Source organism: Thunnus maccoyii, chromosome 22 (assembly GCF_910596095.1).
Source record: "Thunnus maccoyii chromosome 22, fThuMac1.1, whole genome shotgun sequence".
NCBI classification, from domain to species: Eukaryota; Metazoa; Chordata; class Actinopteri; order Scombriformes; family Scombridae; genus Thunnus; species Thunnus maccoyii.
Window position 1 is genome coordinate 23,092,927 of NC_056554.1, and position 27,534 is coordinate 23,120,460.

The 27,534-nt window shown below is 35.9% G+C and overlaps 3 protein-coding genes across 3 annotated transcripts; all 3 read right to left on the reverse strand.

Moving 5' to 3' along the window:
• Positions 1 to 1,992: 1,992 nt before the first annotated feature.
• On the reverse strand, positions 1,993 to 13,275 carry LOC121889990 (ladderlectin-like). Its single transcript, XM_042402235.1, has 6 exons — positions 13,254 to 13,275; positions 13,102 to 13,152; positions 12,634 to 12,743; positions 11,752 to 11,886; positions 11,457 to 11,565; positions 1,993 to 2,306 (listed from the first exon to the last, which is right to left on the reverse strand). The coding sequence occupies exons 1-6, from the start codon at positions 13,273 to 13,275 to the stop codon at positions 2,239 to 2,241; spliced, it is 495 nt and encodes a 164-aa protein (XP_042258169.1). The 3' UTR covers positions 1,993 to 2,238.
• Positions 13,276 to 17,203: 3,928 nt separating this feature from the next.
• LOC121889777 (type-2 ice-structuring protein-like) lies at positions 17,204 to 20,558 on the reverse strand. Its single transcript, XM_042402014.1, has 7 exons — positions 20,548 to 20,558; positions 20,336 to 20,430; positions 20,184 to 20,234; positions 19,716 to 19,825; positions 18,844 to 18,978; positions 18,549 to 18,657; positions 17,204 to 17,631 (listed from the first exon to the last, which is right to left on the reverse strand). The coding sequence occupies exons 2-7, from the start codon at positions 20,394 to 20,396 to the stop codon at positions 17,564 to 17,566; spliced, it is 534 nt and encodes a 177-aa protein (XP_042257948.1). The 5' UTR covers positions 20,397 to 20,430; positions 20,548 to 20,558; the 3' UTR covers positions 17,204 to 17,563.
• A 2,894-nt stretch (positions 20,559 to 23,452) lies between these two features.
• On the reverse strand, positions 23,453 to 27,027 carry LOC121889991 (tyrosine-protein kinase Tec-like). The gene is made up of 5 exons (XM_042402236.1): positions 27,022 to 27,027; positions 26,752 to 26,771; positions 25,113 to 25,231; positions 24,784 to 24,941; positions 23,453 to 24,465 (listed from the first exon to the last, which is right to left on the reverse strand). The coding sequence occupies exons 1-5, from the start codon at positions 27,025 to 27,027 to the stop codon at positions 24,382 to 24,384; spliced, it is 387 nt and encodes a 128-aa protein (XP_042258170.1). The 3' UTR covers positions 23,453 to 24,381.
• Positions 27,028 to 27,534: the final 507 nt, after the last annotated feature.

The following is a 27,534-nucleotide window of genomic DNA, read 5'->3' on the forward strand; positions in this document are numbered from 1 at the left end:
ATATTATATATTATTGTATGTATGTATGTATGTATATATATATATATATATATATATATATATATATATATATATAATTACATATTATATATATACACAATAATATTACATATTACATACACTGCACTTAATTAATACTCACTCTTTGCTGTCCTGTTAGCTGTTCTTTCTGTACCTGTTAGAAGCAAAGTCTGCACTCAGTTCAGCACTGAAAACGGTGAGTGTGCAACCAGGCAGCACCCAGCATTTATAGACACGAAGATATGGCTTCTTTACTTCCTTATTATGATAAAATTCCAGTTAAAACAGGTTCTTTGAATGTAAAACAATGAGGGATCATTCTAGACTGTAATCCAATCAAGTATCAGTTAATAAAAGAGGCTGTATGATTTGTGAGGAGAAGCTTTTTATGTTTTGTTTTGTTTTGTTCGGTTTTTTTGTTTTTCAGAAAGTGACAGTTTTCTAGGAAGTTTGAATGTCCATTTCATTGTGTCTATTCAAAGTGAAACCTGAGATACAAATCAAAGTCATGAAGCACAACAAGATTTTGTCGCATGAACTGTTTTGGCAGCAAATACCATCAAACTCATGGATCACTGACAAGCACGCACAGTATTTACTAATGAACCCACAGAACTATGTAACAGAACAGTGTGATTACCCTCCCAATAAAAATTACAGATGCTTTTCAGATGAAGATTTGAAACAATGGATAATATAACAAGCTTTTAAAATACAACACATTGTTAAAGATGAAACCAGTGGTTTCCAACCTTTTTGGCTTTTGACATCTTATGAAAAGCAGTCAGGATCACATTTCAGATGTCTATGAGTTGTTAACAGCTCCACCAAATAGTGATTTTTCCCTCTAAACTTCTCACATGGTTTTGTAATGGATAACCAATACCACCTGCTGATGTGGATAATCTTAGGGAACTGGATTCGGCCTGGCTTCTATAATCACCAGCTGTCGTTGAACCACTACAAATGGACCTATTTAGTTAGGAATCCTAACAGCCAGGGTCACAACAAAGTGTATTGGTGCAATTAGGTGTTGGAGGTTTGAAAGTAGTCCAAGATGACCTTCTAACAGGTAACACGATTGTTATTTCAAGGAGACTGGGCTGGAATTCTTCAGCACTGAGTGTGTAAAATAAGGCCTAGCTGTCAAAACAACATACAAAATATGCGTGAACATGACAATGGTTATAGTTGTAAGAAGAGGATGCAGGGTGGAAGGCGAGTTGTTACTGTCTGTGGTGGATGGTGGGCACTTGCAGTCAGTGTTAAGATTTGGGTAAAACTCAGTGAGTTGTGTGGATTGTGTTCCAGGAAACACTTCAAATATGGAGGTCGATGTGCTCAGTCATCCTTTGAGTTTTGTCAGGGTCTTAGTCTGCAGATATTTGTTTTCAGATTCATCTGGAACGTTGTTGCCCCAGTGTGCACTCGCTTGACACTTGCTCTCACTGCTACTGTCGCAGCAGAACGCTGACCAGAGCATGGAGGGAATATTTACCCTGTTGTTGAGGAAGTGGTCGGTGCTGGGTTGTACTCCTGTTACCACAAATATAGTTTCATTTGCAAAGTGCCCATTTTTACACAAGGGACAAATTATGTCAATCTTTGCTGTCTGAAAAAAATCAACTTGTAGTTATAGAAATTTACAGATTTCAAGATTTTTTATTCTGGGATTCAACAGGGGAGTTTATGCTGTTAACCAGCAAAAAATGTCAAAGACAGCATTTATTCACAAATCTAACATTTCAGATTTTGGGTGTCCTGTTATGATATGCAGCTCCTCATATGACTATCAATAGAAACCATTTCTGTAAAACTCTGGCTACTGCAGGAGTAATGGTACCTGACATGCTTCAGTTGGAGTAATTACCAGTCTTCAGGAGGCATAACTTACGAAGTAATGACAGACACACAGAACTTTTGTAGACAGAAATGTTTTATTTAGTTTTATTATTTGCTATTGCATGTTGCATAAGAATAAAGAACAGTTCACTCTGTGAAACAAGGATGTACTAAAAGCTTTCAGTCTGCTGTTATGAAAGGCACAAGGCCTAAGAAACAATCCAGCTCCTGTTTATGTCACTTGTCATTTTGTTCCTTAAGTAGCGTCACAGCGATAGAAAAGAAATTAAGATATAGAGCCTTCAGGTTACACATCTCCACCAATAGTTGTGCTTTCGACAGGTGCTTCATGCCTCTGTGTCTGCTCAGGAGTCATCAGATTGTCATGGCACAGACAGATGGGTGGGCGACGTTACACTGGAGATCATCCCAGCAGCTTTTACCTGTAAGTACCAAAAATGCAGGAGTCAGTCAGCACTACACAAACCAAAAGCTGAGATTGTCTAGGCCATGATCACATCACTGTATAAAATACACAACACAAATAATCTATCTGGGGGCAATGGGCTCATTCTGCATTACGACCTAATACATAGGTACAGATATTTTATCTGAATGAATGCGTCAATTGTTGCATTATTAAGTTACTAATCAAAATGAAGAACATTTGTTCAGCTGAGATTACATGATGGTTCTTATTTATTCATCTTGAGCCATGGAGTTCAGAAGACTGAACTTCCACATCAACAGTTCAGGAGTTGTTGAAAAGATAGCCCAAAGGTTTATAAGGTCTCCTGCTAACAAAAAAAACAACAATGGAGTGATATTTTGGAACTGAAAAATGAATTGCTGACTGTTAAGGTGAGATCCTCCCCCCGCCGCCCCCAAAAGAGTTATTTGCACCATGTATCATTTGCCATTTAAACCATAAATTCCATTTATGAATATTTTCTGCACCACTCATATCGTATGCTCATTTCCCTATGGCAAATTTGGGATTTTTGATTTGGGCTATATAAATTAAATGACTTGAAATTATGTGCCATGAATTACCTCTAAAAACCACTAGTAAACAGTGCTGAGCATTTAGGTTATTAGGCTCTCCACTGCACCAATACTTTAAGTTGAAAGGGGTACCATCGCTCCAGAACCAAAGACCCTCCTACAGGATAGAATACAATACAATAAATATATAGATAAATTCAAAAAATGATGTAAGCAATATCAGACCTCGTGTAATGTTACATGATATACCTCTTGGCAATCAGAGCCACCAATCCATGCGTAGTCATTCCGATGAACGTGATTCCATATTATCTTCTGAACAGCATGATAGTCATGCGTGCTGTGTACCGATGCAAGGTTTGCACCCATGGACAGACAGTTTTTCTACAGTGGAGATAAACAGAGAACAGAGTATCATTCTGTATTCCCCTTTCAAATCTTTCTTCAAACAATATCCTCAACATAAAATAAAAACACAGGACTCTCTCAAATGCTATAACAATACTATAAGTTTATTTTGTGATCACCTGCTTTAAAGAGGACCTATCATGCTCATTTCAGCTCTAAATTTTTATTTTTGGACTCCACTAGATTAGCTCTGCATGATTCAAAGTTCAAAAAACCCTTATTTATCTCATACTGGCCCTTTATGCAGCCCCTCAATATACAGTTTCTCTTACGCTCTGTTTTAGCTCCTGTCTCTTTAAGGCCCGCCTCCCAATAAGCCCACTCTGTTCTGATTGGCCAGCTTTACGTATCAGAGTTGTGTAACTTTACCATCATTGCAAACCAAACATTTCCTGCTTTACTGCTTCAAATTAAAAGCTTTTAAGTGACTAACTAATGAGAAACTTTTATTGTGAAGAATTTACAGGAAGTAAAAACGTGTTCCTCACTAACTAAACCGGTCGAAACAACAACACATGGAGCTATTTGGAGCTATTTGCTCAACAGATCAGTTAGAAATGATGCAGGGAGGAAGAGTACAAGCAGAAACAGCCACAGTGAGATGTTGAGCTGTAGACGACCAGCACACCTCCAACAGGTAAACTATTTATTTTACTTTGCTGTGCTGTGTAATGGCGTCGTGGCTTGGCGTAGCTACTCTCGTAGCGAAGCAGCAAACTCGCGCGCTGTGCACGTAGCAGATGTCCATATAAAGAAATCCATCACGAACTGATGTCAGCTCAGGCCAAAAGTAGAAAAAACCGTTGGAAACTTAGTGTTCAGAGCAGTCTGAAGCTGTTGCTTTTTGCTCACAGGATTACTGCTACATATGTTTACCTCGTTATTTGACACATTGTGACATTTTATATATGTCTGAAAATAAGGAAAAGCATAATACCTCCCCTTTAATTATTTCAACTTTGTTTATGAGAAATAATCTTTTGTCCATCATTTTGGGAGACTAAAAATATAACAACATCCATGAGCCTCAACTGCTGTTGCCTAGAAATGAAAACTGAGCCAATTTTCCCAACACTTTAATCCTTAGCTTCCACCTGCTGTTAGAGGCACACGTGACTAAATTTTAGGCTCTGTGATTGGTGCACCTTGGGAGTCGTATTAGTTTCGACCACAAAGTTTTGTACCTTTGATTTGATTTTTTTTCATCAGAGCACCAGATATTATCTAATGCAGTTGTTCAACTTTTCTAGTAATGATTCAACTGGAAGAGTTTCATATCGATCCAATCCGTAGTAATGTTCCAACTGGTAGTCACCTAACAATTTGATAGAGCTGCCCAGAAAAAATAATAACATAAGTAATGAGACAACACTTAAGTTAGAAGAGAAAGTTACCAAGTGTGCAAGTCAAAACAAACAGAATAAACAAAGAAAATGTTGAAGTGTTCTTCAGTGAATACAAATCATCCCGATTACCTCAGCTTTAGCCCAGCTCAAGGCTCGAGAAACGTAGAGGAAACAGCGGCCGTGGTAATAACTCCAGCCAGAGGGACATAATATTGACCTCTTGTCAACACGATGCTCCTCTAAACACAAATGGTGGAGAAAAGTTGGTCATGTTGACTTTCCAGACAGTGTAATCCTTACATTCTGACAGTAGCTACCCTACAACATGTTAAATTTAACCCAGAAAATCCCCTATGTACAAAAATGTTTTCATGTTAGGAAAAGTCGTAAGTGTTTGTGGTGTGTTTATGGTTCTCAAATCCAAACATGTCAAATTCGACCTGTAAGGATTAATATTAATCTGAATAAATAAATGTATTCACCTTCTTGAATTTTTGCCACTGCCTCATGCTCTTTCTCTGCTTCTTGAAGAGCAGGACAGTTAAACATGTCAGTTAGAGGTTATTATTATTATTTTCATTATTATTTATTGAGGTTTAAAGACAAAAACACACAAATTCAGTCAGATACTCACCAGCAGCTCCAGCCAGAGCCATCATGGAACAAACGAGTACAGATACAGTCAGCAACTTCATGGTGGAGATGATGCAGATATGACGCTTTCCTTCAATAAGTCTAGAGACAGACATGTTAGTGATATTTAAAGCAGATAAACTGTGGTGAATGATGAGAGAGAACCAAATAGAAGAAAAGAGTGTGAAAAGAGAGAAGCAAAGCAAACCTGCTTTTGGAAAAATGTATTTGTCCCTGTCCTGACCAACACCAACATGTGTGAAAAAGTATTTACCACTGTAGTTACTAAATCCACTAATCTAGGAAACATTGATATTTGGGTTCAGCAGGACTAAACACAGCCAGGCCTGATTACTGCCATCCCTGTTCAATCTACATATCAATTAAATAGATATATTTAAGATTTATTTATGTGTAGATGTTTCGTAGATAATAGATAATATTATGTGTTTGCTCTGGTTGCCTTTGTTTTATGTTAAATTCTGTTTGAAGATCTGAAACAATTTAGTATCAAATATAGCCTAAACATACAAATACAAGAAATGAGAAGAGGCAAATACTTTCAATGTGATTTCTATGGAGAGCCCTTTAATTCAAAACCCTACCCAAACCGTATACCACCTATCCAGTCATCCTGTGCTGCCACTTAAAGCGAGTTTGGCTTTAAACATAAACATGGCACTGATATGTAATATATTTATTGATGCCTCTAAAGCCTTTGACTGTATAAACAATGAAAAACTATTTAATAAATTATATGAAAGAGGAGTTCCTAGATTCCTAGTTAGAGTCCTGGTTTTCTAGTACGCCCATCAGACGATGCAAATTAGATGGGGAAATTCTGTTTCTGCTCCATGTGAATAATGGAGTTCGACAAAGCAGTATTCTGTCTCTTTTTTTAACATCTATATGGATGATCTGTCAATGCAATTGAAAAGATGTGGAACAGGATGTATAGTTGGCAATTTTATCATTAAGCACCTTATGTACGCAGACAATTTGGTGATTTTCTGTCCATGTAGTGCTGGTCTTCAACAGCTATTGAGGGTATGCTCACAATATGATAATTGAGTGTAATATGAGTAATATGAGTGATTTTATGATAGTCTGAAGTAGAGAAGACAGAAAATTAGTATTTTCTGATTTCTTCCTGCCTGGCATTGCCCTTAAAGAGTGTAAGGAGGCTAAATATTTGGGCCATTGCATAACTAATGATTTATCAGATGATAGGGACATTTACAGACAGTGTTGAAAGATGTACACACAAGCAGACATGTTGGCTTGTAAATTTAGTATGTGTTCAGTGACTGTGAAGATCTCTCTTTTTAAAGCTTTTTGTACCCCACTATATACGGCCCATCTGTGGTGATGTTACTGCTGCTTAAAGCTCCAAGAAACTGCAGCGCAAATTAAATGTTTGTTAATGTTGGTGTACCTACCTGCTCTGATGTAATACGAAATCTTATATGTGTGTGCAGGTTATCTGATTCTCTTAACAGTATTATTTCAGCTTTGACCAACCCTGAACTGAGTTCCATCAGGTTCTCATCTAGAATGTGAAACCATTGGCGTTTTAGCCTAAATGCAAATGCCTAATCATTATGGAATGCCTGAAGTGGTTTCTGTCCTACAGATAACCGATGCCGGTGTGGATAAGGCACCGACAGACAGCTGTCCTCTACCTCTGACCTAGCTATCGAACATAGTCCCCATAATCTACACGCAAGACCAACCCAGCCTTGCTAGGGAAAAAAATTCAGCCTGGCTTCTATAATCACCAGCTGTCATTGAACCACTACCAACAGGCCTATGTTTTCAGGAATTCCTAACAGCCGGGGTTACAACAAAGTGTTGCGGTGCAAATAGGTGTTGGAGGTTCGAAAGTACTCCAAGATGATCTTCTAACAGGTCGTCTCTGAAGGAGTCCCACTCTGACTGTCGAGGGCATTGCCTGGTTTTATAGGGCGGCTTTGATGCCCTGGTCCTAACAGTTTAGCCAATTAAACATTATTTAACCATAGCCTAATTATACCTCTATCACATGTGCAGCAGGTTGATCTCAATCATTAAATCCAAACCTTTCCAATTCTGTTATTCAATAAACATTGTAAGTTTATCTTTAGCAAAATTCATTATATTTTGTAATCTAAATAAATTTAAAACTCATGTCAGCTATATCCCAAGAGGGTGTTCTTCTTACCTTAAGGAGATACCAGAAGACTTCAGAGATGAGCACAAGTCAGGAACTTGGAGTGTATAGAAATACAAACCAGTTTGATTTGGTTTTCACTAAATAATTGATATAAGACCCAAAAAGTAAAATACAAAACTTGAGTCAAAAGTTAAAGATGAAAAAAGCAAACTGACAAAAGGCCTCACGTGACGACCCAAAAACAGCCTCAAAAAGCCTCTCAGTCACTCTTAGCTTTCTTTTTATATCCAAATATCCTCCTCTTCTTTACATTCTTACATCCATATATGGTCTATCATTAGGACATCTGCCAGTTACATGCTGATGTTATATGACTTAACACAAAATAGTGACATTTTCCTTAACTGTCACTTACAACATACCCCGTGGAACATTGTTTTTTATGTTTGAGGTTAAAATTTCGGTATATCTGCTAGGTGCAGAAAACCGCAGCTTCTCTTTTGGCCTCAGGTTGTCTAATGGTTGTCTATGTATTTGTTGTTTGTGTTTGTTTAGTCACTCTTGACAGTTTAGATCTTGTCAGATATTGTACAAATTGTGCAGGTTCTGCACAAATGGTGTAAGACATTTGACTGTTTTCTTTATCACCAATTAAAACTGAATAATTTAGTTAGAAATAGGCTTGAGTGGATTTGTCTCCAGTTTCATTTCAATAAATGTTCAAATGATCCAATATTTCACTAAAAATCAAAGATCAAAGAAAAAGTCCAAAACCTGAAAACAGATTTGTGTATCAGAACTTTGTTTTTTCTTCTTTCCTCTCCCATTAATCATCTCACCACCCCTCAGATTTATCTGCTGACCCTTTAGAGGGGCCTGACCCCTAGGTTGGAAACCAGTGGACTAAACTAGCTAACTGTATATAAAGTAATAATACTTTAAGTACATCAAGCTCATAATACTTATGTACTTTTACTGTAGTAGGATTTTTCATGCAGGACTTGTACTTGTAATGGAGTATTTTTATGTTGCTGTATTGGTAATTTTATTCAAGTAAAGGACCTGAATACTTCCTATAAGTTCTTTATCAGATGAAATGAGACAAGAATTAGATGATATGTGATCAGATGACCTCGGATGTCGCCATAAAGATGAAGCACACAGGTAACGTCAGCTGAGATAAGGAGGAATGTCATTAATATATATATGTGATCATTTATTTGATAAGTCTGCCTCTTCATCTGCACGCTTTAAAGTGGTAGCATCACTCAATAAAAACAATAATAGAGCATAATAAGAGCACACATTGTTTCCTCTGACAACACAGTCATGAGATTTTCTCCAGCAAGACAGAAGAGGATGTGAAATATCTGCAGATGATAAAGTTACTGCTCAGACAGTGAATGCACATGAGACGCAATGTTGTTTTTAATGTATTCATTATTTCAGTCTATATGTACTGATATTCTATATGTAAATTAATTATTTAATAACATGTTATGATGCAAATGTCACGTAATTTATAGGAATAATTTAGCTAACTCGTGTCAAAATAGCAGTACACTTTCTACTCCACTTTTTTCTCACAGAAACAGACTCTCCTCCTCTCCCTGTAATATTACCCATGATGCAAGTTAAAATGTGAAAAATGAAAAGAAAATCATTCCGATGAATGATGAAAGTTGTTTTATACTTCCTTTATTATTCAGAAGTGAACGCAAATAAAACATTTTTCACTAGATTGGTAATCAGAAAACAAATAAAATCTAAACTTGGGAGTGATGTTACATTCGAGTTGGTTGATATTTGTCTTGGTATAAAACTGAGGTGATGTAATATCTAAAGCTGCAATGATTGGTCAATTAATTGATTAGTTGTCAACTATTAAATTAATCGCTATTGTTGATAATCAGTTAATCATTTGGAGTCATTTCTAAGAAAAAAAAGTCAAAATTCTCTGATTCCAGCTTCTCAAATGTGAATATTTTCTTCAATCCTCTATGGCAGTAAACTGAATATCTTTGTGTTGTGGACAAAACAAGACATTTGAATACGTCATCTTGGGCTCTGGGAAACAGTGATCAACATGTTTCACCATTTTCTGACAATTTTAGACCAAACAACTAGTCAATTAATCGAGAAAATAAGTCAAAAGTTAAAGATGAAAAAAGCGAACTGACAAAAGGCCTCACGTGACGACCCAAAAACAGCCTCAAAAAGCCTCTCAGTCACTCTTAGCTTAGGCATGGGGAGTCAGGAATATTATGTATTATGTATATTTCTTACAGATTTTTGAGCTATTGGTAGTTTGCTTATCATTATTTTTAACTATATTTAACATAGTTTAATATACTATACCTCTCATGTGCTTTAAATTTTAATATGTATATTGCAGAATAACCACACATCATCTGCCAGTTCAACTGGTTCTAAATAAACATCCTGGATTTAACTTCAACATCTCTGGCTGAGTTCTTACTGGACACAGTAGCAGCAGGCCAGTTTCTAGTTAATCAGTTCAAGTAGTATTTTTCAGTACCAATTTTTTTTTTTTAAATGTATTTTAGGTTTAATTAACTTGAAATTATAAAACATACATATTTAAGTAAAGTTAAGGACAAAATTAGTTAATTCCACTAAATCTCTGAATGATATTTTACAGTGTAGATGTTGATCTGACTGTGATACCCATAATAATTGTTCCATTTAAAATAGAATTACAAACCAGCTTGTTTCATGCTTGCGTCTTTAATTTGCACAATATGAGACAGAACAGTTCAATCTCCAGAGTAAGAAAAAGCATTCTTTTCATAACACATTCAGTTTGGCACAAGACCTAAAAGACAATCCAGCTCCCGTTTGTGTCACTTGTTGCTTCCTTCCTTAACTAGCTTTACAGTGATAGCAAGATAGAAATAAAGATGAAAAATGATTTATAAAGCTGTTAGGTTATATATGAGACTGATGATAAAATGACAGATTAACTTGTGACAATAAACACAAACACATATCCACTAATGTTTGTGCTTTTCACAGGTATTTCATGCCTCTCTTATCTGCTCAGGAATCATCAGATTTTCTTGGCACAGAGAGATGGCCGGTGAAAATGACACCAATAATCATCCCAGCAATGGTTACCTGCAATTAGTAAAAACACAGGACGTCAGCATGATTGTCAATCATATCATATAATATTTTGATGCAGATGTAGATTAGATTATAATTTCTTAAAGGGGAACTCAGCTGATTTTCCACATCACGTCTGTTTCCAGGTTGATGAAAAAAGTCATATAAGCCTTTTGTGGCTCCAGAGGGAGCTGTGTGACATCTGATAAATTGTCTGTTGGTGCTGAATACTACAAGTGTGGGGGTGTGGAGTTAGAAAGAAGTGAGGTTACCAGACCCATGTAGCTGCTCCTCAGCATTAGCTCCAGGCTACATTAGATTAACTACTAGGATAACACACCTGAAAGGTATAATATGTAACTTTTCTGCATTAAAATGTCTAAAAATGACTAGACCTATGTTATATATTTTGTTAAGTTGTGTACGTATGTAATCCCAAATGTTTCCAACAATATTCAAACCCAGACAAATCCGTAATTTTAATCAATGTAATGGTCTGTTTCATTTGGTCACCTGTTAATGATGTAATTTCCCCTTTGTGCATGTGTCAGCATTGTGGTTGTCCACAAGAAACTTAAAGTCATAAATTGACTTTTTACTCAGTTTTAAGCCACATTTTAATGATACACTTTTTAGATCTTGGTTGTTTTTAACTATAGCTTTTAACCGGATGAAGGATTTTAATCATTGGACGTCTGGATCTTAAGTTATCAGAGAAACAAGCTGAGCCTATAGAGCCTATGGACACACAGGTTTTCCAGCAACATCATCAATGAAATGTTCATGCAGGCACATTTTTAGTTTTTCATGAAGTCACCTTGTTATTGTTATGCGTCCTTTCTTATCTACACCACTTACATAATTACATAATTCTACATAATTACATAATTCTCTCATGCAAAGTAATGTATTCTATGGTTTACCTCCGTAGTTCATCAGAATACAGTCCTCGTTCCCGTAGTTATTAGGCTCTCCTCTGCACCAGTATGAGTAGAAGAAAGGTGTGCCATCACTCCAGAACCAAACACCCTCCTAGAAGATCGAATAGAAGACAATTGATGCATATAAATAAAGATAATCTAAATGTAAACACCACTCTAAATACCAAAAGGTTTGATATTCTTATTACAAGGTCTATTTACTTGATATCAAGTAACTTGAAGTCAAGAATGAACTTTCAAGCTCATAAGACATCTTTTGTTATTATACGTGACATACCTCTTGGCCGTCAGAGCCTCCAATCCATGTCTCAGGAGACTTATGAGTTCTATCTAATATCATCCTCCTAATCTCGTGGTAATCCCGAGTTCCATGAATCGATGCAAGGTGTGCACCCATGGACAGGCAGTTTTTCTACAGTGGAGATAAACAGACAACAGAGTAGAGATGTGAATAGGAAGGTGCTGCTAATCTTTCTTTAAACAATATCCTCAATATCACTGAACACAGAAACACAGGACTCTACTGGTGTTATAACAATATGATAGGTCTATGTTGTGACCACCAGCTTCAATTATTTCAACTCTGTTACTGAGAAATCATGTTTTGTCTCTCATTTTGGTGGACAGCTAAAGATATGACAATACCCATGAGCCTCAGCTGCTGTTGCTATGGAGAAGAAGCCAGTCAGAAGTGAGAATCACTGCGTTAATAAATTTAAAACCCTTTGTTGTCGAAGTTGCAAACAAAAAGTGATGCCATAGTTGCAGAATTCACTCAAAAGTGATCCAGAAATAAAAACTGAGCTGATTTACATTGCAGATTGTAGTTTTGTACCTTGGATTTTCTTTCTTTCTTTTTTTTTTTTTTAAATCAAAGTACCAGATATTATCTAATGCAGCTGTTCATCTTGTCTACTGATGATTCAACTGGAAGAGTCTAATCTGTAGAAATGTTCCAACTGTTAGTCACCGAACATTGTCTATGGGGAGAATGAAGTGGGTGCGCCCAAAATACTTTGCAACTTGATAAAGCTGCCCAGAAAAAATAATAACATGAGTAATAAGAGAACACTAAAGTTAGATGAGGAAGTTACCAAGTATGCAAGTCAAAGAAAATGAAGTGAAGTGTTCTTCAGTGAATACAAATCGTCTCAATTACCTCAGCTTGAGCCCAGGTCAAGGTTCGAGGAATGTAGAGGAAACAGCGGCCGTTGTACTTAGTCCATTGGTCGGGACAAGATGTTGACCTCTTGTCAATACGATGCTCCTCTGAACACAAATGGTGGAGAAAAGTGGGTCACATTGACTTTCCACACAGTGTGATGCACTTAAACCCTTACATTCTGACAGTAGCTATCCTACAACATGTTTGAATAGTGATTTTAGAATTTTTGAATAAACACGGATCAAATTTAACCCAGAAAATCATCTATGTACAGAAATATGTATCAGCTGCATGAAAAATATTTCCAATTTTGTATATTCAGGGTCATGTTAAGAAAAACATTTCTGGCTAAAAGAAAGATGTTTGTGGTGTTTTTAATGCTCTCAAATGTAAACATGGGTCAAATTTGATCTGTAAGTGTTCATTCAGCTAATATTAATCTGAATAAATAAATGTATTCACCTTCTTGAATTATTGCCTCTGTCTCCTTGTCTTTCTCTGCTTCTTGAAGAGCTGGACAGTTAAAGACATCAGTTAGAGGTTATTATTAATATTATTATTATTATTTATTGAGGTCTAAAGACAAAAACACACAAATTCAGTCAGATACTCACCAGCAGCTCCAGCCAGAGCCATCATGGAACAAACGAGTACAGACACGGTCAGCAACTTCATGGTGGAGATGATGCAGACCTTATATGATGCTTTCCTTCAATAAGTATAGAGACAGACATGTTAGTGATATTTAAAGCAGATAAACTGTAGTGAATGATGAGAGAGAACCAAATAGAAGAAAAGAGCGTGAAGAGAGAAAAGCAAAGCAAACCTGCTTTTGGAAAAAAGTATTTGTCCCCGCTCTGACCAACACCAACATGGCTTCTAAGTCACTCTTAGCTTTCTTTTTATATCCAAATATCCTCCTCTTCTTCACATTCTTACATCCATATATGGTCTATCATTAGGACATCTGCCAGTTACATGCTGATGTTATATGACTTAACACAAAATAGTGACATTTTCTTTAACTGTCACTTACAACATATCCCGTGGAACATTGTTTTTTATGTTTGAGGTTAAAATTTAGGTATATCTGCTAGGTGCAGAAAACCGCAGCTTCTCTTTTGGCCTCAGGTTGTCTAATGGTTGTCTATGTATTTGTTGTTTGTTTGTGTTTGTTTAGTCATTCTTGACAGTTTAGATCTTGTCAGATATTGTACAAATTGTGCAGGTTCTGCACAAATGGTGTAAGACATTTGACTGTTTTATTTATCACCAATTAAAACTGAATAATGAACTAGCTAACTGTATATAAAGTAATAATACTTTAAGTACATCAAGCTCATAATACTTATGTACTTTTACTGTAGTAGGATTTTTCATGCAGGACTTGTACTTGTAATGGAGTATTTTTATGTTGCTGTATTGGTAATTTTACTCAAGTAAAGGACCTGAATACTTCTTCTAAGTTCTTTATCAGATGAAATGAGACAAGAATTAGATGATATGTGATCAGATGACCTCGGAGGAGGAATGTCATTAATATATATATGTGATCATTTATTTGACAAGTCTGCCTCTTCATCTGCACGCTTTAAAGTGGTAGCATCACTCAATAAAAACAATAATAGAGCATAATAAGAGCACACATTGTTTCCTCTGACAGCACAGTCATGAGATTTTCTCCAGCAAGACAGAAGAGGATGTGAAATATCTGCAGATGATAAAGTTACTGCTCAGACAGTGAATGCACATGAGACGCAATGTTGTTTTTAATGTATTCATTATTTCAGTCTATATGTACTGATATTCTATATGTAAATTAATTATTTAATAACACGTTATGATGCAAATCATAATAATCATTTGGAGTCATTTCTAAGAAAAAAAAGTCAAAATTCTCTGATTCCAGCTTCTCAAATGTGAATATTTTCTTCAATCCTCTATGGCAGTAAACTGAATATCTTTGTGTTGTGGACAAAACAAGACATTTGAATACGTCATCTTGGGCTCTGGGAAACAGTGATCAACATGTTTCACCATTTTCTGACAATTTTAGACCAAACAACTAGTCAATTAATCGAGAAAATAAGTCAAAAGTTAAAGATGAAAAAAGCGAACTGACCAAAGGCCTCACGTGACAACCCAAAAACAGCCTCAAAAAGCTTCTAAGTCACTCTTAGCTTTCTTTTTATATCCAAATATGGATATAAAATTTTTACTCAGTTTTAAGCCACATTTTAATGATACACTTTTTAAATCTTGGTTGTTTTTAACTATAGCTTTTAACCGGATGAAGGATTTTAATCATTGGACGTCTGGATCTTAAGTTATCAGAGAAACAAGCTTTTTATATCCAAATATCCTCCTCTTCTTTACATTCTTACATCCATATATGGTCTATCATTAGGACATCTGCCAGTTACATGCTGATGTTATATGACTTAACACAAAATAGTGACATTTTCCTTAACTGTCACTTACAACATACCCCGTGGAACATTGTTTTTTATGTTTGAGGTTAAAATTTAGGTATATCTGCTAGGTGCAGAAAACCGCAGCTTCTCTTTTGGCCTCAGGTTGTCTAATGGTTGTCTATGTATTTGTTGTTTGTTTGTGTTTGTTTAGTCACTCTTGACAGTTTAGATCTTGTCAGATATTATACAAATTGTGCAGGTTCTGCACAAATGGTGTAAGACATTTGACTGTTTTATTTATCACCAATTAAAACTGAATAATTTAGTCAGAAATAGGCTTGAGTGGATTTGTCTCCAATTTCATTTCAATAAATGTTCAAATGATCCAATATTTCACTAAAAATCAAAGATCGAAGAAAAAGTCCAAAACCTGAAAACAGATTTGTGTATCAGAACTTTTTTTTTTCTTCTTTCCTCTCCCATTAATCATCTCATGACCCCTCAGATTTATCTGCTGACCCTTTAGAGGGGCCTGACCCCTAGGTTGGAAACCAGTGGACTAAACTAGCTAACTGTATATAAAGTAATAATACTTTAAGTACATCAAGCTCATAATACTTATGTACTTTTACTGTAGTAGGATTTTTCATGCAGGACTTGTACTTGTAATGGAGTATTTTTATGTTGCTGTATTGGTAATTTTACTCAAGTAAAGGACCTGAATACTTCCTCTAAGTTCTTTATCAGATGAAATGAGACAAGAATTAGATGATATGTGATCAGATGACCTCGGATGTCGCCATAAAGATGAAGCACACAGGTAACGTCAGCTGAGATAAGGAGGAATGTCATTAATATATATATATGTGATCATTTATTTGACAAGTCTGCCTCTTCATCTGCACGCTTTAAAGTGGTAGCATCACTAAATAAAAACAATAATAGAGCATAATAAGAGCACACATTGTTTCCTCTGACAGCACAGTCATGAGATTTTCTCCAGCAAGACAGAAGAGGATGTGAAATATCTGCAGATGATAAAGTTACTGCTCAGACAGTGAATGCACATGAGACGCAATGTTGTTTTTAATGTATTCATTATTTCAGTCTATATGTACTGATATTCTATATGTAAATTAATTATTTAATAACACGTTATGATGCAAATGTCACGTAATTTATAGGAATGATTTAGCTAACTCGTGTCAAAATAGCAGTACACTTTCTATTCCCCTTTTTTCTCACAGAAACAGACTCTCCTCCTCTCCCTGTAATATTACCCATGATGCAAGTTAGAATGTGAAAAATGAAAAGAAAATCATTCTGATGAATGATGAAAGTTGTTTTATACTTCCTTTATTAATCAGAAGTGAACGCAAATAAAACATTTTTTACTAGATTGGTAATCAGAAAACAAATAAAATCTAAACTTGGGAGTGATATTACATTCGAGTTGGTTGATATTTGTCTTGGTATAAAACTGAGGTGATGTAGTATCTAAAGCTGCAATGATTAGTCAATTAATCGATTAGTTATCAACTATTAAATTAATCGCTATTGTTGATAATCAGTTAATCATTTGGAGTCATTTCTAAGAAAAAACAGTCAAAATTCTCTGATTCCAGCTTCTCAAATGTGAATATTTTCTTCAATCCTCTATGGCAGTAAACTGAATATCTTTGTGTTGTGGACAAAACAAGACATTTGAATACGTCATCTTGGGCTCTGGGAAACAGTGATCAACATGTTTCACCATTTTCTGACAATTTTAGACCAAACAACTAGTCAATTAATCGAGAAAATAAGTCAAAAGTTAAAGATGAAAAAAGCGAACTGACAAAAGGCCTCACGTGACGACCCAAAAACAGCCTCAAAAAGCTTCTAAGTCACTCTTAGCTTAGGCATGGGGAGTCAGGAATATTATGTATTATGTATATTTCTTACAGATTTTTGAGCTATTGGTAGTTTGCTTATCAGTACCAAATTTTTTTTTAAAATGTATTTTAGGTTTAATTAACTTGAAATTATAAAACATACATATTTAAGTAAAGTTAAGGACAAAATTAGTTAATTCCACTAAATCTCTGAATGATATTTTACAGTGTAGATGTTGATCTGACTGTGATACCCATAATAATTGTTCCATTTAAAATAGAATTACAAACCAGCTTGTTTCATGCTTGCGTCTTTAATTTGCACAATATGAGACAGAACAGTTCAATCTCCAGAGTAAGAAAAAGCATTCTTTTCATAACACATTCAGTTTGGCACAAGACCTAAAAGACAATCCAGCTCCCGTTTGTGTCACTTGTTGCTTCCTTCCTTAAGTAGCTTTACAGTGATAGCAAGATAGAAAGAAAGATGAAAAATGATTTATAAAGCTGCTAGGTTATATATGAGACTGATGATAAAATGACACATTAACTTGTGACAATAAACACAAACACATATCCACTAATGTTTGTGCTTTTCACAGGTATTTCATGCCTCTCTTATCTGCTCAGGAATCATCAGATTTTCTTGGCACAGACTGATGGCCGGCGAGCATCACACCATAAATCATCCCAGCAATTGTTACCTGCAATTAGTAAAAACACAGGACGTCAGCATGATTGTCAATCATATCATGTAATATTTTGATGCAGATGTAGATTAGATTATCATTTCTTAAAGGGGAACTCAGCTGATTTTCCACATCAAAGTCTGTTTCCAGGTTGATGAAAAAAGTCATATAAGCCTTTTGTGGCTCCAGAGGGAGCTGTGTGACATCTGATAAATTGTCTGTTGGGGCTGAATACTACAAGTGTGGGGGTGTGGAGTTAGAAAGAAGTGAGGTTACCAGACCCATGTAGCTGCTCCTCATCTCTGCTGGAGGCTAGCAGCTCCAGGCTACATTAGATTAACTACTAGGATAACACACCTGAAAGGTATAATATGTAACTTTTCTGCATTAAAATGTCTAAAAATGACTAGACCTATGTTATATATTTTGTTAAGTTGTGTACGTATGTAATCCCAAATGTTTCCAACAATATTCAAACCCAGACAAATCCGTAATTTTAATCAATATAATGGTCTGTTTCATTTGGTCACCTGTTAATGATGTAATTTCCCCTTTGTGCATGTGTCAGCATTGTGGTTTTCCACAAGAAACCATCATAAATGGACTTTTTACTCAGTTTTAAGCCACATTTTAATGATACACTTTTTAGATCTTGGTTGTTTTTAACTATAGCTTTTAACCGGATGAAGGATTTTAATCATTGGACGTCTGGATCTTAAGTTATCAGAGAAACAAGCTGAGCCTATAGAGCCTATGGACACACAGGTTTTCCAGCAACATCATCAATGAAATGTTCATGCAGGCACATTTTTAGTTTTTCATGAAGTCACCTTGTTTTTGTCATGCGTCCTTTCTTACACCACTTACATAATTACATAATTCTACATAATTACATAATTCTCTCATGCAAAGTAATGTATTTTATGGTTTACCTGAGTAGTTCATCTGAAGACAGTCCTGGTTCCAGTAGTTATTAGGCTCTCCTCTGCACCAGTATGAGAAGGCGAAAGGTGTGCCATCACTCCAGAGCCAAACACCCTCCTAGAAGATCGAATAGAAGACAATTGATGCATATAAATAAAGATAATCTAAATGTTAACACCACTCTAAATACCAAAAGGTTTGATATTCTTATTACAAAGTCTATTTACTTGATATCAAGTAACTTGAAGTCAAGAATGAACTTTCAAGCTCATAAGACATCTTTTGTTATTATACATGACATACCTCTTGGCTGTCAGAGCCTCCAATCCATGTCTCAGGATACCCATGAGTTCTATCTGATATTATCCTCTTAATCTCGTTGTACTCCCGAGTTCCATGAATCGATGCAAGGTGTGCACCCTTGGACTGGCAGTTTTTCTACAGTGGAGATAAACAGACAACAGAGTAGAGATGTGAATAGGAAGGTGCTGCTAATCTTTCTTTAAACAATATCCTCAATATCACTGAACACAGAAACACAGGACTCTACTGGTGTTATAACAATATGATAGGTCTATGTTGTGACCACCAGCTTCAATTATTTCAACTCTGTTACTGAGAAATCATGTTTTGTCTCTCATTTTGGTGGACAGCTAAAGATATGACAATACCCATGAGCCTCAGCTGCTGTTGCTATGGAGAAGAAGCCAGTCAGAAGTGAGAATCACTGCGTTAATAAATTTAAAACCCTTTGTTGTCGAAGTTGCAAACAAAAGGTGATGCCATAGTTGCAGAATTCACTCAAAAGTGACCCAGAGAAAAAAAGAGCCGATTTACATTGCAGATTGTAGTTTTGTACCTTGGATTTTCTTTCTTTTTTTTTTTTAAATCAAAGTACCAGATATTATCTAATGCAGCTGTTCATCTTGTCTACTGATGATTCAACTGGAAGAGTCTAATCTGTAGAAATGTTCCAACTGTTAGTCACCTAACATTGTCTATGGGGAGAATGAAGTGGGTGCGCCCAAAATACTTTGCAACTTGATAAAGCTGCCCAGAAAAAATAATAACATGAGTAATAAGAGAACACTAAAGTTAGATGAGGAAGTTACCAAGTGTGCAAGTCAAAGAAAATGTTGAAGTGTTCTTCAGTGAATACAAATCGTCTCGATTACCTCAGCTTGAGCCCAGGTCAAGGTTCGAGGAATGAAGAGGAAACAGCGGCCGTTGTACTCAGTCCAGTAGGAGGGACAAGATGTTGACCTCTTGTCAATACGATGCTCCTCTGAACACAAATGGTGGAGAAAAGTGGGTCACATTGACTTTCCAGACAGTGTGATGCACTTAAACCCTTACATTCTGACAGTAGCTATCCTACAACATGTTTGAATAGTGATTTTAGAATTTTTGAATAAACACGGATCAAATTTAACCCAGAAAATCATCTATGTACAGAAATATGTATCAGCTGCATAAAAAATATTTCCAATTTTGTATATTCAGGGTCATGTTAAGAAAAACATTTCTGGCTAAAAGAAAGATGTTTGTGGTGTTTTTAATGCTCTCAAATGTAAACATGGGTCAAATTTGATCTGTAAGTGTTCATTCAGCTAATATTAATCTGAATAAATAAATGTATTCACCTTCTTGAATTATTGCCTCTGTCTCCTTGTCTTTCTCTGCTTCTTGAAGAGCTGGACAGTTAAAGACATCAGTTAGAGGTTATTATTAATATTATTATTATTATTTATTGAGGTCTAAAGACAAAAACACACAAATTCAGTCAGATACACACCAGCAGCTCCAGCCAGAGCCATCATGGAACAAACGAGTACAGACACAGTCAGCAACTTCATGGTGGAGATGATGCAGACCTTATATGATGCTTTCCTTCAATAAGTATAGAGACAGACATGTTAGTGATATTTAAAGCAGATAAACTGTAGTGAATGATGAGAGAGAACCAAATAGAAGAAAAGAGCGTGAAGAGAGAGAAGCAAAGCAAACCTGCTTTTGGAAAAAAGTATTTGTCCCCGCTCTGACCAACACCAACATGGCTTCTCAGTCACTCTTAGCATTCTTTTTATATCCAAATATCCTCCTCTTCTTTACATTCTTACATCCATATATGGTCTATCATTAGGACATCTGCCAGTTACATGCTGATGTTATATGACTTAACACAAAACAGTGACATTTTCTTTGACTGTCACTTACAACATACCCCGTGGGAACATTGTTTTTTATGTTTAAGGTTAAAATTTCAGTATATCTGCTAGGTGCAGAAAACCGCAGCTTCTCTTTTGGCCTGAGGTTGTCTAATGGTTGTCTATGTATTTGTTGTTTGTTTGTGTTTGTTTAGTCACTCTTGACAGTTTAGATCTTGTCAGATATTGTACAAATTGTGCAGGTTCTGCACAAATGGTGTAAGACATTTGACTGTTTTATTTATCACCAATTAAAACTGAATAATGAACTAGCTAACTGTATATAAAGTAATAATACTTTAAGTACATCAAGCTCATAATACTTATGTACTTTTACTGTAGTAGGATTTTTCATGCAGGACTTGTACTTGTAATGGAGTATTTTTATGTTGCTGTATTGGTAATTTTACTCAAGTAAAGGACCTGAATACTTCTTCTAAGTTCTTTATCAGATGAAATGAGACAAGAATTAGATGATATGTGATCAGATGACCTCGGATGTCGCCATAAAGATGAAGCACACAGGTAACGTCAGCTGAGATAAGGAGGAATGTCATTAATATATATATATGTGATCATTTATTTGATAAGTCTGCCTCTTCATCTGCACGCTTTAAAGTGGTAGCATCACTAAATAAAAACAATAATAGAGCATAATAAGAGCACACATTGTTTCCTCTGACAGCACAGTCATGAGATTTTCTCCAGCAAGACAGAAGAGGATGTGAAATATCTGCAGATGATAAAGTTACTGCTCAGACAGTGAATGCACATGAGACGCAATGTTGTTTTTAATGTATTCATTATTTCAGTCTATATGTACTGATATTCTATATGTAAATTAATTATATAATAACACGTTATGATGCAAATGTCACGTAATTTATAGGAATGATTTAGCTAACTCGTGTCAAAATAGCAGTACACTTTCTACTCCACTTTTTTCTCACAGAAACAGACTCTCCTCCTCTCCCTGTAATATTACCCATGATGCAAGTTAAAATGTGAAAAATGAAAAGAAAATCATTCTGATGAATGATGAAAGTTGTTTTATACTTCCTTTATTAATCAGAAGTGAACGCAAATAAAACATTTTTTACTAGATTGGTAATCAGAAAACAAATAGAATCTAAACTTGGGAGTGATATTACATTCGAGTTGGTTGATATTTGTCTTGGTATAAAACTGAGGTGATGTAGTATCTAAAGCTGCAACGATTAGTCAATTAATCGATTAGTTATCAACTATTAAATTAATCGCTATTGTTGATAATCAGTTAATCATTTGGAGTCATTTCTAAGAAAAAAAAGTCAAAATTCTCTGATTCCAGCTTCTCAAATGTGAATATTTTCTTCAATCCTCTATGGCAGTAAACTGAATATCTTTGTGTTGTGGACAAAACAAGACATTTGAATACGTCATCTTGGGCTCTGGGAAACAGTGATCAACATGTTTCACCATTTTCTGACAATTTTAGACCAAACAACTAATCAATTAATTGAGAAAATAAGTCAAAAGTTAAAGATGAAAAAAGCGAACTGACAAAAGGCCTCACGTGACGACCCAAAAACAGCCTCAAAAAGCTTCTAAGTCACTCTTAGCTTTCTTTTTATATCCAAATATCCTCCTCTTCTTTACATTCTTACATCCATATATGGTCTATCATTAGGACATCTACCAGTTACATGCTGATGTTATATGACTTAACACAAAATAGTGACATTTTCTTTGACTGTCACTTACAACATACCCCGTGGAACGTTGTTTTTTATGTTTGAGGTTAAAATTTCGGTATATCTGCTAGGTGCAGAAAACCACAGCTTCTCTTTTGGCCTGAGGTTGTCTAATGGTTGTCTATGTATTTGTTGTTTGTTTGTGTTTGTTTAGTCACTCTTGACAGTTTAGATCTTGTCAGATATTGTACAAATTGTGCAAGTTCTGCACAAATGGTGTAAGACATTTGACTGTTTTCTTTATCACCAATTAAAACTGAATAATGAACTAGCTAACTGTATATAAAGTAATAATACTTTAAGTACATCAAGCTCATAATACTTATGTACTTTTACTGTAGTAGGATTTTTCATGCAGGACTTGTACTTGTAATGGAGTATTTTTATGTTGCTGTATTGGTAATTTTACTCAAGTAAAGGACCTGAATACTTCTTCTAAGTTCTTTATCAGATGAAATGAGACAAGAATTAGATGATATGTGATCAGATGACCTCGGAGGAGGAATGTCATTAATATATATATGTGATCATTTATTTATTAATCAGAAGTGAACGCAACATTTTTTACTAGATTGGTAATCAGAAAACAAATAAAATCTAAACTTGGGAGTGATATTACATTCGAGTTGGTTGATATTTGTCCTGGTATAAAACTGAGGTGATGTAGTATCTAAAGCTGCAACGATTAGTCAATTAATTGATTAGTTGTCAACTATTAAATTAATCGCTATTTTTGATAATCAGTTAATCATTTGGAGTCATTTTTAAGAAAAAAAAAGCTTCTCAAATGTGAATATTTTCTTTAATCCTCTATGGCAGTAAACTGAATATCTTTGTGTTGTGGACAAAACAAGACATTTGAATACGTCATCTTGGGCTCTGGGAAACAGTGATCAACATGTTTCACCATTTTCTGACAATTTTAGACCAAACAACTAATCAATTAACTAATTAATTAAAATTAAGATCAGCAGATTTCCAATAAAGGATGTTTCAGTTTCAGAAAAACCTCCTCGCGCCTCTGAACAGCAATGAGGGAATTGAGATGTTCTTCCTGCTAATTCCCAGAACACACGAGGAGCACGGAGACATGAACATAAGGTAGAGAAACTCTGTCTAATCTAATGTGTGCCCACTGTAAGACCAGACATGTTCACAGGGAACGCCACACCTGACAAACAGACTGAAAATGTTCTTTATCATGGAAATATAACCAAAAGTTAAATGACAGTCAGTCTCTTTAACATTAATGTGCAGGATGTAATGACAGATTTGTGCTGCTCCAGCAAAAAATTGTCAGACGTTGGTATTAAACAACAAACGAAACAAAAACAAAAACTGATATCCTGACTTGGCGAGATTCCTTAAATGTCTCAGGAACACACAGCTGAGTCTTTACTGGGATGAAAGTGAAGCTTCATAGTGTGTTCATAGTCTGCTCACTTTCATCCATTTGTCACAGACAGATCTCTGACCAAAGCCCCATGTCCGACTGGGAGGCAGACCGGATGCATTCAGCTACACAGACAAGCAGGCAGATGCTTCCTAAGCTCACGTGTCCACCATGAGAGCCTTTTACACATTTTCTGTATTGCCGTTAGTTCATACAGGTGTTTGTGCAACAAACTTTAAAAGGCTTCTTAAGACAACGTGAGCTGCCGTCCCAGAGTTGTTCTGGTTGAGCAGATCTGAAGTGACTTGATTGGATTAAACAAACGTGAGTGTCAGTTTTAGCACCTTTACACCGAGTTCTCCATGTTGTCGTCCTTTCTATAGCGCTTTCTATAAATTAGATAACACCTTCAAGAACCACAGAAATGGTCGAGGAGCAGGAGTTCGGGGCCAACATGGCACACGCCGCATATGGCGCGAATGGTGAAAACAGCTGATTGGTCAGTTGGTCAGTTCGGGGGAGCGGCGTCACTGTCCAGAGCGTCAGAGATCATTATACAGATCTTAGAGAAAGACGGGCGCTCCTCCGGTCTCTGGAGAGAGAAACACAGGCCATAAATACACGTTATTATTTCAGACTAGAGCTGCAACTAACAGTTATTTTCATGATTGATTAATCTGTTGATTATTTTCTGGATTAATCGATTATTTGTTTGGTCCATAAAATGTCAGAAAATGGTGAAAAATGTTGATCACTATTTCCAAAAGCCCAAGGTGACGTCCTCAAATGTTTTTTTTTTGTCCAGAATCCAAATATATTGAGTTTTATATTGAGAATTTAGACATTTTTTCAAACTAATTGGCGAACAAGTGAGATAATACTGAAATAGGTGATTTCTCACAACCCTCACCTCATGCCAACAGCGCTGCATGATGTCATAGATGGTAGGTGTGGCCATTTTGGGCCTGTAGAGGCGGTGACCCTGGGTTATCAGTGTAACGACCTCATGGTTGTGACTCTGTTCAAACGGCATACGGCCCTCAGTGAAGGCTTCCCACATCAACACACCTGGACGCAAAAAACATTAGAGGTTTAATTGTTAAAACACTTAGTTCATCATTAATGTGTGGTAAAATAAAGAAAAAAAGGTAAAAATGAGAGTTGAGCCTCTGTTTTTTATGATTATACTTCATTTTCCTAAATGTTCCAGTTCCGGTATTGACGTTAAAGTGTGCTCACCGAAGGACCAGACGTCAGACTTGCTGCTGTATTTGCAGAAGTTAAAGACTTCAGGAGGCGACCACTTCACAGGGAACTTAGCACCCGATGAACTGGTGTACTGGTCGTCCAACACGTATCTGCATAAAACACATTAGCATTTAAGTTTCACAGGAAAAGACAACAGATAAAAACGTGCTGTGTAAATGTCTAGGAATCAGGGTAACGCTTTATTTTACAGGTCCTTTGATTTCCGGGAAATATTCTGAGTAATTTGAATGTATTTAACAGCTGAGTTTTTACAGAGCAGGAGGTGCAATTTAGTACAAACAATAAGAAACAATTTCAAACAGTTTTTAGTTGGTTTAATTAAGTAGACTTTTGACAATTCTTTTACTGACAGAAAATACTTAGTTTTCGGTGTGTAGTTTTGTGTGTCAAATTACATATTAGAATATTAGGTTGTTTTAAAAACTATAACAAGCACATTTCATGTGTAATTACATCACACTTTCAAAGAAATGCCTCAAGAATTAACACAGTAGCTACTTTTAGCAAATCACTGAAAAAACTTAATATGCTAATATTAGGTTTAGCTTGCAAAACTACACACTGAAAACTGAGTACTTTCTGTCAGTTAAAGTACTGTCCAATTTATTAAGGAATTGTGAAAAAGAATATTGACGTGAACCAAAATAGCATATAATGACTGGATTCTCATCAACTAAACATGTTGGCTTGTAAATTTAGTATGTGTTCAGTGACTGTGAAGATCTCTCTTTTTAAAGCTTTTTGTACCCCAATATATACGGCCCATCTGTGGTGATGTTACTGCTGCTTAAAGCTCCAAGAAACTGCAGCGCAAGCTAAATGTTTGTTAATGTTGGTGTACCTACCTGCTCTGATGTAATACGAAATCTTATATGTATGTGCAGGTTATCTGATTCTCTTAACAGTATTATTTCAGCTTTGACCAACCCTGAACTGAGTTCCATCAGGTTCTCATCTAGAATGTGAAACCATTGGCGTTTTAGCCTAAATGCAAATGCCTAATCGTTATGGAACACCTGAAGTGGTTTCTGTCCTACAGATAACCGATGCCGGTGTGGATAAGGCACCGACAGACGGCTGTCCTCTACCTCTGACCTAGCTATCGAACATAGTTCCCATAATCTACACGCAAGACCAACCCAGCCTTGCTAGGGAACCAAATTCAGCCTGGCTTCTATAATCACCAGCTGTCATTGAACAACTACCAACGGGCCTATGTTTTCAGGAATTCCTTACAGCCGGGGTTACAACAAAGTGTTGCGGTGCAAATAGGTGTTGGAGGTTCGAAAGTACTCCAAGATGATCTTCTAACAGGTCGTCTCTGAAGGAGGCCCACTCTGACTGTTTAGGGCATTGCCTGGTTTTATAGGGCGGCTTTGATGCCCTGGTCCGAACAGTTTAGCCAATTAAACAACTATATTTAACCATAGCCTAATTATACCTCTATCACATGTGCAGCAGGTTGATCTCAATCATTAAATCCAAACCTTTCCAATTCTGTTATTCAATGAACATTGTAAGTTTATCCTCAGCAAAATTCATTATATTTTGTAATCTAAATAAATTTAAAACTCATGTCAGCTATATCCCAAGAGGGTGTTCTTCTTACCTTAAGGAGATACCAGAAGACTTCAGAGATGAGCACAAGTCAGGAACTTGGAGTGTATAGAAATACAAACCAGTTTGATTTGGTTTTCACTAAATAATTGATATAAGACCCAAAAAGTAAAATACAAAACTTGAGTCAAAAGTTAAAGATGAAAAAAGCGAACTGACAAAAGGCCTCATGTGACGACCCAAAAACAGCCTCAAAAAGCCTCTCAGTCACTCTTAGCTTTCTTTTTATATCCAAATATCCTCCTCTTCTTTACATTCTTACATCCATATATGGTCTATCATTAGGACATCTGCCAGTTACATGCTGATGTTATATGACTTAACACAAAATAGTGACATTTTCCTTAACTGTCACTTACAACATACCCCGTGGGAACATTGTTTTTTATGTTTGAGATTAAAATTTAGGTATATCTGCTAGGTGCAGAAAACCGCAGCTTCTCTTTTGGCCTCAGGTTGTCTAATGGTTGTCTATGTATTTGTTGTTTGTTTGTGTTTGTTTAGTCACTCTTGACAGTTTAGATCTTGTCAGATATTGTACAAATTGTGCAGGTTCTGCACAAATGGTGTAAGACATTTGACTGTTTTATTTATCACCAATTAAAACTGAATAATTTAGTCAGAAATAGGCTTGAGTGGATTTGTCTCCAATTTCATTTCAATAAATGTTCAAATGATCCAATATTTCACTAAAAATCAAAGATCGAAGAAAAAGTCCAAAACCTGAAAACAGATTTGTGTATCAGAACTTTGTTTTTTCTTCTTTCCTCTCCCA

Coding starts and splice junctions, on each gene's coding strand:
- LOC121889990 (XM_042402235.1), bottom strand. CDS start 13,275: ATGGCTCTGGCTGGAGCTGCTG. Junction 12,744..13,101: donor AGAGGCAATAATTCAAGAAG/GTGAATACATTT, acceptor ATTTGTGTTCAG/AGGAGCATCGTATTGACAAG. Junction 11,887..12,633: donor TGACCTGGGCTCAAGCTGAG/GTAATTGAGACG, acceptor TCTCCACTGTAG/AAAAACTGCCTGTCCATGGG.
- LOC121889777 (XM_042402014.1), bottom strand. CDS start 20,396: ATGAAGTTGCTGACTGTGTCTGTACTCGTTTGTTCCATGATGGCTCTG. Junction 19,826..20,183: donor AGAGGCAATAATTCAAGAAG/GTGAATACATTT, acceptor ATTTGTGTTCAG/AGGAGCATCGTATTGACAAG. Junction 18,979..19,715: donor TGACCTGGGCTCAAGCTGAG/GTAATCGAGACG, acceptor TCTCCACTGTAG/AAAAACTGCCAGTCCAAGGG.
- LOC121889991 (XM_042402236.1), bottom strand. Junction 25,232..26,751: donor TCTTCTGGTATCTCCTTAAG/GTAAGAAGAACA, acceptor TGTTTTATGCAG/ATACGTGTTGGACGACCAGT. Junction 24,466..24,783: donor TGCAGCGCTGTTGGCATGAG/GTGAGGGTTGTG, acceptor TTCTCTCTCCAG/AGACCGGAGGAGCGCCCGTC.